We start from the raw sequence: 16,547 nt of genomic DNA, 5'->3' as shown, positions 1-16,547 counted from the left end.
CTTACCAAAATTTGCTCCTGTTCACGCTCGCCTTCTCTGCAAGATTCGGTGGGTGTAATAATCAAGTGAGAACTCCTTTATTTATCTTATGTTAGATAATACAGAACACTGAAATATGACAAAACTGTTTTTTTTGTTTTATTTTTATTTTTTGTGCTTATTTATTTGTCAGCTTTAATTGCTTGTTCTTAAAAGCTTTTATTTTATTCATTTTATAAGATAACGCATACTAAAAGTTAAATTGTCCACATTCCTTCATGCATAATGGGGTGTTTGTGTGAGACCGATGGACCGGAACGATTCGAGCGGTAGGCTACTTGAAACACTCCTTAGTGCTCAATGTAAAGTACACGTTTTTATCATGATACAAGTGATTCATTTGTAACATTAAATAGCCTAATAGCAAACCTCATACAGTATGTAGCCTACATAAGTGACAAGTAGTGAGATGTGTATTGAACTAATATATTAATTGAATGTACATACTACTGATAGTAAAATACTGAATTCTTTATCAACTTTATCATTATTTGTTTTAAAGTTTTATGTGAAGGCAAACTAAATGAAATATGTAGCTCTTAAATGTATAGTTGACCCCAAAAATTAAAATTATCATCAGTAACAGAGAATAAAATAAGATATTTTGAGAACTTTTTTTTTTTTTTGTCTTTTCTTTTCTTCAAACGTGTATGGTTACCAACATAATCTTCAAATATCTTTTCACAGAAGACATGCAGTCATGAAGTTTTGGGACAACATGAGTAAATTATGAAAGATTCCTGAAAGATTATCTGTCAACTATAGTTTCTGGTTTACGAGGCTTGCTAACTTTAAGAACATGACCATGTAAATCTTAAGTAAACCAATTTCACAGTTTATCTGCTATAAATCTATAAAATATACTTTTAACTGCATAGCAAAATGTTATTGTCCCTAAATAACCTAAAATCCAATTTATAATGGAGTCTGAAAGGCTGAGGCTCAGATTTATTTTTCAGCTGCAGCTTGTTTCTGCATCCTGCCTGACTTATCTGTTTGTTTTGATGTCATATCTATATTTTATTTCATCTCCGGAGTATTGTTATGAGTTTGTGATTTCATCATTAAACTGCCATTAGATTGTGGTTCAGCATTGTCGGAGGAACTGAATAAACAGCAGATGAATTTGTGGCAGATACAATTCATTTATCAGGCGTTTCACAACTGTGACACAAGACAAGATCATAAATAATAGTTAACATCTGACAGTGAACAGGAATCTGCTGAATAGAATAACATGACTATCTCAGGAGAAAAATAAAATGAAGAGAAGAAGAGAGTAAAAGACTTAAACAAGCACAGACACACAGAAAGAAGACCCTCGACAGGTATGTAGATGCGCACATACAGATCTCCACTTGGTTATATATTCAAAACAACCTGCTCTGTCATCTGAAGGGACTGCACAAATGAATTATTACAAAGCTGTTAGGATTCTAAAGTCACTTCTATTACATCGATGGTTCTGTAGTGCCCCCTGCTGGGCTGGATGTAAAGACAAAGTGAAGGAAAAACTCCAACACATTACTGCTCGCCAACGACCACAGGTGATCCAACACTCAACATTTATTATCTTAAAATTTAGAATATATTGGCCACACCTTTGCCTCTTATTATTTAAACATTAGATAATTTCCATATTTCCCATCTATTATGTACACATGAAAATCACAAAGGGACCAAACATTATTTGGATCATAAAATCGGATCATTAAATGTTTGCTATGGATTGTATGTACGACAAACAGGAAGATGATTATCATATGAACTCACGGGTCATCAAAGAACATTTCGGTAAGAATGGTGTGTGCCGGATACCCTGATATTCCTAAATGTCACAATGTGCTTTTCCCTGTAATACTGGTGTCCTAAGGGTCATGTCCAGCAAATTCGAAATCATTTTTGTGTAACCGCACATCCACTTTCTTCTTTGAAGTTCAAGTATAGATTATGTATCTGTTATGTAGCTAATCATTGAATCATTTATTTTTCTTTCTGGAAAATATGGCTTATTCTATCTAAAAAGAAGGACCAAAGCAATAATAAATTTATTGATATGAGGTCTAGTGTGTATCATTGCACTGAACACTAAAACTCTGGCCCTGAAGCAATAACGTCCTGAGGGGAGGGGGTCACTTTCTATGTATGCTGGTGTAAGAGGCACAAGTGAGTGGGGTTTAAGGAGATGGCTGGGGGTTATGGTACAAAAGGTGAAGCTCAGGGGATCATGCGGTTGATTGCTGGCAGTTTCGAGGACAGTAATCGACACTGACGAAACAGACTTTCCACTAACAAACACTAAATCTCTCATTGGCAATACCGTTCTCATGAACATGGCTGACAAATACAGAAAAGGAGGGAGTTTAGAGGGAGAGAAAAGAGCTGGAGAATATCTCTAATTAATTCGTACAGCTGACAGCAACGTAGACCGAAAATCTAGTTAACAAAAACATTCACGGTTAACGGAAAAACAGAAACATCAAAAGTGTCCTACCCCATGTAGTTTTACGCAAACTAGACAGTTAAATACCAATTGAGCGATAATGACAATAACACTTCGATCAGAACAACTACAGGAAGCAGGCCAGCAGTAGACAGAGGAAAGGGGCGGGGCAGACGGAAAACGGGGCAGGGTAGGCAGCTGCTCTGGTTTTGCCAAACAATGGCTAAATATTACAAAATATTCTATCAACAATATTCACAGTTAAACCAAGGCTTGGTACACATTGTAATCACAAAATGTCAGCGACGCCTTGTGCTTGTAGTCACAGAGTTTCTAAAAACACTTTCATGTTCCTCTCTTTCTCGCTCTCTTTTTTTTCTATATTACATAGTAATGTCTGATAGGTCACGACTAATGTTATAAAGTCGGCTCAACGTTTGGGAAAGACAGTGGCTTAAAGAAGAAGGAAACTCTCCTCCCCCTGAGAGGCACGGACTGTGTGAGAGGCTGAGAGTTTGAGGGATGATTCAGGTATTCTTACAAACACACACACACGGGGTAAAAACATTCAAGTTAGACCTAATTCTGACCAATCATACATATTCCAAAAATAAAAACTTAGCACAGTTTAAGAAACAGTGTCACACTCATACTGTCTCCCTCTGACCGAAAGCAGATTTTTTTTTCTTATCCTTTAGGAATTATTCTAGATCAAAATACAACTTAAGCGGGATAAAGAAAGCAGAGGCTGTCTGCAACGTTGGAACAGATTAATGGACTGATATTAAACAAACAAGACTCGCGGATGAAAACAAATGCTTGACAAAATATGAATCTTTCTGACGATTTAAAAAACGGTATGACCACACAGAAAACTATGAGGAAAAAGAAGATGAAATGTTTAATGCACAGTGACACTGCAGTGACACCCTCAACATTCACAGCGTCCTGATGGAGAGTGATAAATGCTCATGGCCGTCCTGTTGTTGCTTTCTCCTTCTCTCTCATTTAGACGCATCGTTGTTGATCTTCTATGTCTTTCACAGAGTCTGAGTCAGTGCACTTCTTCTCCCACTAGGGGGCAGGCTACTCATCAGTTTCTCTTCCTGAGTTCTGTTGTCTCCTACAGCGCAGAGATTCTCACCACGTCAGTGCCAGGGTTCGGAAGAGGCGGAGCGTCTGGGTTTGCAGGGGGCGGAGCGTCGGGATTGGCTCGAGAGTTGTTCGAGGGAGGGGTTGGGATGCTGATGATTGCCGTGGTAACCAGTCCACTGCTCTTGCAGTTCAGACTCCCGGATTCATCAGACATCAGATTGAGACTGGAACGACTGAGACAGAGAGAAAGAGATAGAGGTCTTAACACACTTTTCGCACTCTCACTTGTTTAATTTATCTAGTAATTGTTCATTAAATGTCCAGTGGACTAACAGTGGACATGCATTTTTTACTTATTTAGTATTGAACCAACAAATGTCACATCTGTATTTTTTTTTTTTTATTATTTTTTAAATATATGTGGGTGGAAGTTACACATTTTAAAATGTAAATACAATGACAGATTCCTTTGATTTGTTATGGTTAATTTCAAATATATATAATTTCATATATAAACATAATAATACATGCTATTTTTTGCCTTATTACCAAATATGCAGTTTACATGTAATATTTACATTATAACTCTCACCTTCTGTTGAGATTGACTCAATGCCTGTGGCATTGGTGACAGGCAGTTGTCTAGGGCACAACATTACTTTTTTTTTTTCTTGTGATCATTGTTTGCTTCTTGTGAACTGTAGCTAATTTCTGACAGTCAACATAATTTTAGTACTGATTGATCATCGGACTGATTAAAATAATTTTAGAATAAAATAAAATTGGCATCAACGAAAAATAAGATATGACAACATGTCATGTTGGACTAATTTAAACACTTTCTGCGTCATGAATGCATTAATTATGCATGGCGCACCCAGTTAAAATAGTTTTGACTGCATGCACAAAATTGAAATGAAAGGTATGAGTATGTTAATCAGAGTGGAGCAGAAATCTAAAATCTCTCCTAGGGCACCAACAGAGCCTGGGCCGGCCCTGGTTTGGTGCCCTAATAAAGATATTATAATGGTTTATGGTAAACTATGTCTATTTTACACTTTGTTTATATTGTTATAGTTTTTAAATGTAGTAATTAATATTTCTTATGATGGATTTACATAGTTTAAGATTGAAAGTCTGGTTCTGTGATTATGGTAAACAATTAAAACTATAAATTAAACAGAATTCAAGAAGTAGCAAAATGATGAAGGCGTGGTTGTTAATTATTATTATTATTATTATTTTTTATAACAGCTGTCATGTGATCTTCACATTCACCTTACTTATCAATGCAAAAGTAAGTTATTTTCTGTAAATGAGTGAGACTTCTGTTTATTGGCCACTGTGGAGAATAAGAATAACAGTTGTAAAACGATTTGTGAAGTTGAAGCTGATGAAACCGGAAACCTTGCACGTCAAAGTTACAAATGGCTGCATCTGATCTAATCTAACAAATAAAAAAATTAAATAAATTGGATAATATTAAGAGTTTAAGTCTTTTAGCTCTAATAAAAATTGACCCTTAGAACAATGCCGTGTATGTAAAAATGAGTGCTAACCTGGTATTGAGTGGATGCTGTTCCCCACACTGGATGTGTAAGGCGCTGAGCTCCTGCAGGTTGTGCGTGTGTGAGTGTGTGTTTGTGGCACTGAGAGGCGGGATGTTCTTCTTGGTTCTCCGAGAGCAGCAGGTGCCTGTGATGCCCTCTTCACTGGAGAGAGATGGACTCTGCGATGGGAAGTTCTGTAGTGCTGTCTGCAGATAACCCTGTTCATACAGTCGCTCGTCCACAAACTCATGATTCTGAAACACAGTGATTTTTTCCTTGAGATCATTGGTTTCTGATATTTTATTTACTGTTATAAGCCTTTTTCTTTTCATTCCTTTTACTTCCAAGCATTTACATGCATGTTAACCTTTAAATATAAAAGAGAATATGAAACAGCAGTGATGCATTTTTACTCCAGTAATGTTTAACAAATGAGAACAAATCAGAATCAAATCAGTTCATTTTTATGTTAGATGTGTCTTACAGAAGATGAATTTTTAGATGTATTAAATAAAGAGAATATCCAGTGGCTGTTGTAGGGTGGGACTTGATTTGAATGAACTGGCAAAGAGTAAAACTATGATATTATTAGTTAATACATTTTTTTCATGTCCATGCCCTGATTTCATCATTGCTAAGAAATGCCATTTCAGAGACAGAGAGAGTTATAATGCTTTGATGAAAGACTATTAAATTAAACTTTTTAGACTTGTGACAGAGCATAGAGCAACATTTACATTTCGTATGTCCTCTATCTGCTTTTAAATATCATTTGTTTAGTTTGTTTTGTAAAAAAAAAAAAAAAATTATAATAAATTATATGTAATCATTCGTTAAAGTTGAGTTAAGTTTCATTTTAAACCAATAGCAAATGTTTTCAGGAAAGTGTAATCTATTAATGCAATCTTCAAATAATTAAATACTGTACCTTTAAATATGAAGGTTCTGTAAAATTTGTGTTCTTTTATTTAAGTGTAGTGCTTGTTTTGCTTGTTATTAGGCAGGGCTTCTTTTTGTATTACACGTGCAAGTGTTAAAATTAATAATAAAAAAAAAAAAACTACATTTTAAAACTGACCTGAGATCAGTCAGACACTCGTTAAATCAATGCCATCTAGCATGAAGGCTCAGAATTTTGAAATGTTTTGAAACCAAGGTTTGAAGCCTTGTTTGTTCAATACACGTGATTTGGCGAGTTTGAGACACATTCTGAACCACTTGTTCGAAACAAAATGTTTGTCAAATTTCATTTCGTAGTGTTTCAAAAGAAGCCACCGCTACTTCTGACTGACCGTGGTCTTCTCCAGGCAGTGCAGAAGATGGTGATGTTGACTCTCCAGCAGAGATGTGGTCTTCTTCAAGTGTTGGTCCTCCTCTAAGGAGCCCTGCAGAAACACACACAAAACATTCCCATCGTTTTTATGGAATCACCACATTTCATGCAGGAATAATGAAGTGGAGACAGGCACAGTGTGTGTTGTTTGGCTCAGTACCTGTGGTGAAAGTTTCATCTTGTAATAGGGGAGCTGCTGTTGTGTAAGAGTGGGAGGGAGAGACATGGAGAGTGGTTTACTGCTTTTGGAAGGAACTATATCCATAACAGAGCAGCACAATATATCATCCATAACTTTAAATAAACATAGCTTGGGAGAAAGGAAGGACGAGGGGCCTCAGAGGACTGGGTGAATCAGAGTGATTCCACTTTTCTGTTTCACAAATCAATTGGTACAGTTACTAAAACACCACATTGCTGTTTCTTTTATTGTAAAGCTTTTGCCCGGGAGCTTGTTCTCGCAAATGTGGCTAAACACATACACTGCTCCACATTTTTACCATTTCCACGTCTTAACACGATGCAAGCACCAGTGAGTCAGTGAATCAGTGAGTGATGTGTGGGATGAGAGAGACAGAAGGAAAAATAAAGATATTGATAGAAATGAAGAGAGAGCAAAATTAGGCGTCTTACAGTAACATACCCTGCGTATTCTTATTCTGAGCAGACTACATGCTTGCATGTGATCTGCGAGGTATTTCTGAGCGATTCAGACAGGCTAACCTAGAAGCAGCGTCTCCAGTTTGATGCTAAAGTCAGACTTGAGAAACCTCAAATTATCTCCAAAATGAAAGAACTGCTTATTATCAGAACATTTTTCATAATGAAACTGACTTGACAATTTTTATATTTGGAGTCTCAAACAACCCAATGGTGGATGTGCTTAAAAAGAAGAAATTTTTTAATGAATCAATTTCCAAATTCTTTTCTGATCCAGCCTCAGTAGACTAGACATAACTGTGTTCTGTATCTATTTTTTTGCATTAATATTATTTAAATTAATAAAAAAAATTATCTAATTTATTGTTGGATAAATTGGATAAAGGCATCTGCCAAATGCAAATGTAAAAACTTATTATTATTTAGTGTTAAAATATACATCACCATTTAAAAATGTGGAGTTATGTTTTACAGTATTATATATATATATATATATATATATATATATATATATATATATATATATATATATATATATTAATCAATATTTAGTATTCATTACATATTTTCATGCTATTATGACAGGCTGAAGGCCTCTTAGGCTCAATTTTGTCAGGTTCCCGTCTGCTTCACTCTCTGGACCTCTCTGAGTACGTTCTGTGAAAATGTTTTGCTGTCTTTGGAGTGACCTGCAATCTGTCTCTGTACTCTCTGCATGGTCCTCGTTCCTCAAATGCATTTGACGCATTCAGAGAAACGCAGGTTTTTTTTTTTTCCAGGAAGGCATTTTATAGGAGTTGGACAGCTTTAAACAACTGCCATGATAAAGACCAGATCTCCCTTTCACACACATATGCTCACAGCCTACTCACTGATGAGGATGTTTAGCAACACATGAAGGCATTTTCACATCAGTTCATCACTCTGTCCTGATGAATTAGATGTCCCTGAGTTAACTGAGCTGATGTTTGTGCAAATATGCAAACACAAAAATCTCATAATTGCTCTTAAGTACTGAGAATTGGATCATGCAATGTGAATCTCTAGCCTTAAACACTTTTAAAGCAAAACAACCTGACGCCATGCATAATGTATGAAAAAAAAACAAAAAAAACACCAGAAGTCAAACTGAAGCAAAATATGGAAATAATGAGTATCAATGTGTGTGTGTGTGTGTGTGTGTTTATATTTGTGAAACAACGTGTGTGTGTGTTTTTCTTACCGTTAGCTCCAGTGATTGGTTGAGTCCATTTCGTTTGCTATGCAGGAAGGCGCTAGAGCTGCCATTCTTGGAAATTCTCATTCGGGCCAGTTTGGCTTTCTGTCAACGCACACATACACAAAGGAAGTTACAACTCAGTCTACCAGTGCTTTTCCATCACAAAGGTCTACGGCTCAATATGATCCCTGTTGAAAGAGCAATTCAGATCAAAGTACTTTAAGAAACAAAATGGATTTTCACATAGATTGCTGTCCGTCATGAGATGATGAAAAATGCAAGTGGCTTCAAAAAAACTACTGAACCAATCTGAACTACCAGCCATGCGGTGAAAATGTGCAAAGATCAGGGGAGAAGAAAGCAATTGCTCGCTTGCTCTACAAAGAATAAAAGAATGGTAATTTAGAGAAACGCAGCTGTGTAATGCTTAATTACAGTAAACGTCTTGTGTAATGCTGAATTACAGTTAGCGCAGCTGTGTAACGATAAATGATAGAGCAGCGGTTCGCATTCCCTCAGTCTGCGCCGTTTCATAGGCACAGCATGGATGATGGGTGTAAACCAGCAGTCAAATCCTCTGTGGAACATCACATTTTAATATTTACAATGAATGAGAGTATTTTAATCTTCTCAGATCCAGAGGCATCAAATGATCCGATTTGCGCTCTCATTCTCTCGTCATCTCATAGAAAACTGATCCTCTCTCTCATCTCAGTTCCCTTAAGATGCGAGAAGCTTTATTGACGTGATAAAAAGGGTTTAAGTTGGCAAAGCATTAATAAACATTATGTATACACTAGATTTATGTATTTTTGTGAATGTGGTAGGGTGTTGTGGATGTGTCAGGGTGTTGCTATGTGGTCACAAAGGTGTTTTCAGTATATTTGCAGTTGCTATATGTAGTTGGTTTCTTGAGTGTTGCTAGGTTAAGTTGAAGGGGGGTAATAAAGACCTTCTGAAGCTAAGCGGTTTGTTTGTGAAAGAAAAACATCTATATTTAAAACTTATGATCTGTAAACTTTACAAACCATCTCTTGCTTCCACTAACTGTCATATGCACGATCACGGGAGATTTGAATTCCAGCGGATGATGTACAGTAGGACGTAGGCGTAGCTGAATCTCCGGTGAGAAGGCTGAAGCGCAGAGAAGAGAGCAAAACAAAACACCGGTCATCAATTAGAAGTACAAAATGAGGATTTGTAAAGAAAAATGTAGAAAGATTACGAAGGAAAGACTGGCTTTCCTTTGCTGTAAACAAAACTTGGTTCTCGCGGGACTAGCATATTCTCAACGGAGCTTCTCCTAATCCCACGTCATCTGCTGGAACACCTCTCTCTGGTGAATGTGAGCACAACAGTTAGCGGAAGCTAATAGATTATGGTTTATAAAGTATTAAATATTTTTCTTATACAGACCAACTGCTTCACTTCAAAAGGCCATTATTTACGGTGATGGATGGACACTTTATTTTGTTTCAAAGTCTCGACCACTGCCATGACATTTTTAAATATAATTCCTGAAAGAAGAAAATCATACATACCTAGGATGGCTTTAGGTAGAGTAAATCATGTTTTATGCATATAAAAAATCTTGTTATAATTTGACAGGCAATGAATAATTAGTAAAAATGATATAAATAAATGAAAATGATTTGAAGCTAGATTATGCAGCACAAAATGATGACAGAATTTTTATTTTTGGGTCGACTATACCTGTTCAAGGATGTCTGGACAGTTTTACTGGAGAACATGACAACATTTATTTTCTTATTTCCTGCAGGGTTGTATTTGTGTTTTAATAATCTCGATTAGCTGTGTTTTCATTCTCTCATACACAAAGAGGCTTTTGTGTGGCCCCCTGTCAGGTGTGTAATAGGACCATGTCGCTTGATTTTCTTGTTCATGGAGCTTGTCAACTTAACAAGCAGGCGGTAAGTGTTCATAGCCAGGACTGCTAATAGCTCAGCTAAACGCTGGAGATCACAGATGACCAGTGTTTTGGACGCCTATAGTCACAGTACCTTTATATAACACAACCTCTTGTCCACCGTTAGGGGTCATCGGCTCACCCACCACAATTGATCTACACAAATAGGCTGCGGATACGGATACGAATTCACAAATGCATTTCATCCCAGTGAGTGTTTGTATACGTGTGTGTGTTTTTAAATTATTGAAGAGGAACAAATTGTGTCTCAATTGCATCAGAGACCTCGCCGAGATCAAACCAGTATTCTGATGTTCATTAATTTCTCACACACACACTTGAACACAAATTGAAAGAACGTACACCATCATTAAAACCCTCACACACAAACACAGATGTGAGTCCCTGTGGGTGAGTGGAGTGCTAACTCTGCTCTTTTCACAGGAGATTGCCATCACATAATGGAATCAGTTTGGGCCTCTGAGACCGTTTGTGTTTCCAACAAATGCAGCAACAATTTTCAGCTATCATGGGAAAAAAATGAGGAACATTTTTTCCTGGGGATCTGCCCCTGCAGAATGTGAGATGGGGAACAGCCGCAGTAATGCCGAGGTTCTTTATCAATCTGACAGAATATCACTGCTGAGAACAGTTGTTCAGTACTTGGTGGAAGCTAACCGCACTATGCTGAGATCAGATAGACCAAACAAAGCAGCAAATTCATAGATTACATTTCAGTTATACATATACAGTTTTATAAAACTCACTGTGACAAACCTCATGGCAGTGGTAAGGCCAGAAGTCTGGCCTCTAATTTTATCAGCAATATTATAAAGCAAACTGGTTTATGAGGCAAATTTGTGGTCCGTGACCAATTTAAGTTCACTGTAATCATATCAAAGTGTTCCTATTTGAAATAAAAATACATTTTTCCTACACTATGTATTCAGTAGAAATATGTTAATGTGCCATAAAATGCAGTTTCTTTTTATTTCCACGCTATTGTTATTCTGGTTGATTTTACTGGATATACAAGATGTTAGTCAATGTACATGGTGTTCTTCCCTTCTGAAAAATAGGGACAGTTTAGAATATTTTTTTATTACTTATAATATGCTGATATGCTAATAAAATATGGTTTAAAAGAAATACTTGTGTTCTAACTGAATATAATGTTTTCAGACAATTACATATAAATTTAAATTGAAGGAATATGTATTATAGTTTTAATTTATATTAAAGAAACAGTTCACCCAAAATTGAAAATTGTCATTATTTATTCACCTTTTCTCTCTTTTGCTGAACACAACAGAAGAGATGTTTCAGAAGGTGGGTAATCAAACAGATGCTGGTTTCCTATAACTTTCATAGTATGGAAATTAAAATAAAAAACATGGAAAGTCAATGGGGACCAGAAACCATTTGGTTACTCACACTCTTCAGAATATTGTTTTTTTGTGTGTGTCTGTTCAGTGGAAGAAAGAAACTCATACAGGTTTGGAACAACCTGGACTGTGAGTGATCTATCCCTTTGTGATCTATCGTTTTAAGTGCCCTTCTTATTCACATGTGTTGCCTCGGCTGCATACCTTCAATCTCTACCCTCCAGCAGAATCGGCCGAGTTTTTCATTAAAGTTTGTGCTAAAGTGTTGCTGTTTAGTCACACAGGATCCGATTCCTGTGGAGTGGAAAAGAGTGACCTCTACGAATGAACCACATAGACGTCACTGTGAAAGGCGAGATTCCAAAATCACACACTGTGGATTGTGATTGGATGGTTTGATCATGTGTCATTCAATCAAAGTATTCAATTCCCTTTATAAATTAAATTGTTACTAAGGGATGCTTTCTAGCATGCATCGTGCACAAGTTGTTTATGCCTGAAGCATTGGCTCGAGTGCAAACCACCAAAGAATGGTGTGGAGTGGTGCTAAGAGATGCTTTCTTCATTGCACTGATCTCTGAAATGACAGGCAGCAGTGCAGAAAAAAATATCAGTGCTTGTCATACTATACATTTGCTGTACCCCATAGAGTCACAGTCATTTGACGCTTAAATTCATGGCTCACTGCAAAGCCTAGTATGTCTCCAGCTCTGTAAACTCTACTTAAGCATTTCTATATTTTTGAACAGCTTGCAAGAGTCTCAAGATGCTTTCGACTTAAATAGAAAATCAAATTGCATTTATTTATTTAAGTATAGGAACCTGAATTTTATTTGAATAATTCTACTAAACTATTGTTTGGACATTTTTATTCAGTTTAAGTTTTGAGGGGCCCTTGGAGTGCTATAAGCTGCGTTTCCACTGAAATTACCTGAAAAAACTGTAACAGGAACTTTTTTCACAGGAAATTTTTACCCCTAGATCTTTTGCTTTCTGCATTTCCACCGTGGTCTAAAGTATCTTGAAGATTAGGTAAATAGTCTGGTGACGTAGGTCTGTGCACATTTCGCATACAAAGTACACAAATTTCAGATTTGCATCCTCGATAGTTTGGACTCGGGAGTGTGAACTCCCACGTACGGGACGATGTAAGTCCGGTAATTCTGCAAACAGCAGCGTACTGGATAACGTCAGTCAGCTCAATAAGACGAAATATGATATCAAACACCACTGCCTTTCATTTTCATTTAAACATATTAATAGCCACAGAAATTTAGTTCAGGGAAATGTGTAGGACTATAGCCTGCATTACAATGAAACGAAATATTATATCAAACAGTATTGCCTCTTTTTATTTTATTTTCATCTTAACATATTAATAGATTATTTGAATAAAAACCAAAGATTGCCTTGTATGAAGGGCAATCATCGCCAATGACATCATTACGTCGAGTGCAAAAGAAGCGGTGAACCGTTTTTTTTCAACCAGTTTACTGAATAGAACTGTCCGAAAAGAACCTGGTTTGTGGAAATGAACCGAACTTCCTATCACTGGTGATCCGAAAACCGATGCAACCGGATCCTGCTTCGAAAAAGAGAATCTTTCGTTCGTTATCTGGCTCAGCTCGGTGTTCATATTGGTTTATTGGTTTCTTTTAACTCAGAGGGAGTGTCAGCCACATTAAAAAAAGTTAACAGCTTAAGTCATTTGTGGATTAATGCTTATTGGAGACGTAAACCGTTTCAAATGATTCAGTTCGATTTGGTGAACTGGTTCAAGAAGAACCGGTTAAATCGAATGATTAGTTCGTGCAGTGTTGTGAACGCACTCACAACAGACCCGGAAGAGAAGATAATACTGAATAAAGTCATAGTTTTTGTCATTTTTGGACCAAAATGTATTTTCGATGCTTCAAAAGATTCTATCCGACCCTCTGATGTCACATGGACTACTTTGAAGATGTTTTTATTACCTTTCTGGACATGGACAGTATACTGTACACACATTTTCAATGTAGGGACAGAAAGCTCTCGGACTAAATCTAAAATATCTTAAACTGTATCTTACGGGTTTGGAACGAAATGAGTGTTATTAATGACATAATTTTCATTTTTCAGTGAACTAACCCTTTAATTACATAAATACAGTAGTTTACAGCCATACATAGTTTAAAGTTGTGAAACAAGAACATGGAAATGAAAAGGAATGGAAGCTTGGGAAACTTAAGTGGATTTTTATGTCAATTAAACTAAATCTCTATGCACTTTCAGTGTTTGCTCAGTGCAGTTCAGTTCACAACAAAGAGCAGAAGTTAGATGTCAGTGCTGTGAAAACTGTATTGTGAGAGGGTTGCTATGTGCTTGCTAAGGTGTTTGGATTATTTTGTAAACTGTCGTTAAGTGGTTGCTGGTATTGCTTGCAGATTTTTTAGTGCAAGGCCGTTTAAAAAAAAAGTGGTGTTTTCTTTTAATGATGGCTTAGAAGCAAGAGCACTTCTTCTTAACAAACTGGATGATTTGAGGTATCGGTCATCTCCATTGCATCAGTATAGCGTGACAAGTTACGTATCAATTGAAGCTTAATATTAAACGTGGAAAAATCTTGACACTAAAACATTCACCACTATTTAATGCTGTTAAAATGAAATCACAGATCGTGTTCATATTTGCTTTGTGTCTGTATGTAAAGCAAGTGTTGAATTAATAATGAATAACTCATTAACATGCAGTAAAGTACCACAGCTAACACTGTTCTCAGGACTAATAAATCAACCCCAATTACTGGACCAACCTTGATCAAAACTATGCTTCCTGAACTAACTTTGAACAAAACTTAGACCTTTGGATCAACCATGAGAGTTTGAGCATAATGAGATCAATGAGTGATCAGTCATGAAAGAATTGTGTGATGTCTAGGAAACGGTCTGTTCTTTTTAGCTTTCTGGCTCTGCATATTTGCATTAGTTATTAATAAGCTGCCCTGCTGTGTGTAGTTTTCTGTAGTCAAAATGCATGTTCGTGAGGTGAGACACAATCAGCTACAGGAAGATGAAGTTAGCGTATAAAATCAGAGACTTTCCACACTTTGATCAAAGTTTCATTAAGCTGATGCTCACTTCCATGGTTTTGATTTAAACCCAGCTGTCATATCTGCTATGTTCTTAATTCAGAGTCTTCTGGAAAGCCCCGGAGTGCTATAGAAGTAAGCTAAAGCCCTCAAACTGAACAAATCTCATCAGGCTAGTACAGATGCGGTAGAAACCAATGATGTTACGCTCTAACAAGTGTCTGTGCAATGCTGGAACAATAGTTAAAGGGGTAGGTCACCGAAAAATGACATTCTGCACACTCAGAAAAAAGTCATATAGGTTTAGAAACACATAAGAGGGAGTAAATGACAAACTCTATGAAAAAAGGCACAAAAGCTGTCACTAAGGCAGAACCCTTTCAACAGGTAGTAATATGTAAATTTTAGGTACAAGGGTACCCAAATCTAAATGACTTTTTTCTGAGTGTGACCTTTTTTTCTAACCCCTTTTCCCCTAGGGATTTTGTCATCAGTTACTCACCTTCCAAACCTATATGATTTACTTTCTTTTGTACACATGCATAGTCCACCTCTTTTGAATTGACATTTTTTTATAAGGACTTGTTGCTATTTTGGATTCCAAGCACATGCACTGCAGTGCTTATGAGCTTAAATCTGGCCCAGATTGTGACCCAAAAATGTAACTGTTGATGTTGATATTAATATGATGATATTATAGGTCAGTAAATGTTTGCAAAGACCTTATGGTGCTGCCATAACAACAATTAGTAGTTTAATCTCATACATATATAAATGCGCTTCTAACACCCCCATATAACATTTCTTTTTGTTTAACTGTACATAATTAGGAGTACGGATCACATACGGATTGGTATGAATCTAGAGTACATCCACTAATATCAAATATATTATTATAACATTTTTAGGCTGCTTCAGTAATATTTGCCTAGTGATTTGGATTATTAATACATATACACGGTTTTGGTGCAGTAACAGTGCTGTATTTTGGCTATGGGCAACAGGTGAGAAGGAGGAAGGTCACCTCCCAAAAGTGACTGCTGAAATAAACAAACCCCTCCCCTCAGGTCTCATCTGGGCAAGCTATTTGTGGAAGGACTGTCATTAGGATGAACATCCCTTCTGGCTCTCTTTCCGTCTCTGTATCTTTCTCTGTCTCTCTCACATGTCCTTTGGACAGTAAACACAGCTGTTCCTGCGGTGATGGTTAAAATAGGGCTCAAGGCAGTTTTGGGGTCTTAGGCCACTTTTGTCTTTTTTAACAGCAGGGTGTGTTTAAACACCCACACATACACACAGAACACATTGTTTTAAGAAGGCCCTAAGAGATTTGGTTGCATCAGGCAGCTTTAGTTTGGACTGCGGAGACAATGCAGCCCTGCAAGCCCATTCAAAACCTTAGGATACGTTAATTTTTCATTAGCATATATTAAATCCATGACTGCAAGGGGAGTGCAGGAGCTGACGTCTCCCTGTCTCTCTCTCTGCACACGTGGGATGTCATATTTGTCGCCTTGGCATTGTTTTTCTGTGATCAAGCTAATCTCCAGTAATATTTGCAATTATTAGCATAGCAAAATCAAGCCGAGAGGCACATGGTGATTTAACAGATAATTACGCCCAAACTAAATAACCTTCAGAGAGAGAGATATAGAGACGTTTTGGAGGAGGACAGGGAGGTACAGTGTGATCGATGGATAGATGCAGGGCATGTAAGCCTGCTGGGATCTCATTCAGAGTCTAGATTCAATCTTTTGATGCCATGCTGCCATTAAACGAGTGACAGGTCATCCCTTCATTCCCCCAGGGAGAAGAGAAAAGCTTAATTT

General features: G+C 36.9%; 1 protein-coding gene across 4 annotated transcripts in view; it reads right to left on the bottom strand.

Moving 5' to 3' along the window:
- Positions 1 to 763: 763 nt before the first annotated feature.
- LOC113072085 (potassium voltage-gated channel subfamily D member 3-like) overlaps positions 764 to 16,547 on the bottom strand; it is a 94,715-nt gene continuing 78,931 nt past the window's right edge. For 2 of the 4 annotated variants that reach the window (XM_026245223.1, XM_026245224.1), the window contains exons 4-8: positions 8,343 to 8,441; positions 6,621 to 6,656; positions 6,420 to 6,512; positions 5,137 to 5,381; positions 765 to 3,810 (exon numbers count right to left, since the gene is read on the bottom strand). In XM_026245223.1, coding sequence (XP_026101008.1) covers positions 3,606 to 3,810; positions 5,137 to 5,381; positions 6,420 to 6,512; positions 6,621 to 6,656; positions 8,343 to 8,441 — 678 coding nt within the window. In that variant the 3' untranslated portion in view covers positions 765 to 3,605. Of the gene's footprint in view, positions 3,811 to 5,136; positions 5,382 to 6,419; positions 6,513 to 6,620; positions 6,657 to 8,342; positions 8,442 to 16,547 lie in introns of all 4 variants that reach the window. The other 2 variants (XM_026245225.1, XM_026245226.1) reach the window with 2 other exon arrangements.

This window comes from Carassius auratus, unplaced genomic scaffold (genome assembly GCF_003368295.1).
Source record: "Carassius auratus strain Wakin unplaced genomic scaffold, ASM336829v1 scaf_tig00008539, whole genome shotgun sequence".
Lineage (NCBI taxonomy): Eukaryota > Metazoa > Chordata > Actinopteri > Cypriniformes > Cyprinidae > Carassius > Carassius auratus.
Note: the sequence above shows the minus strand (reverse complement) of the source record. Positions and strands in the feature narration are given on the sequence as shown.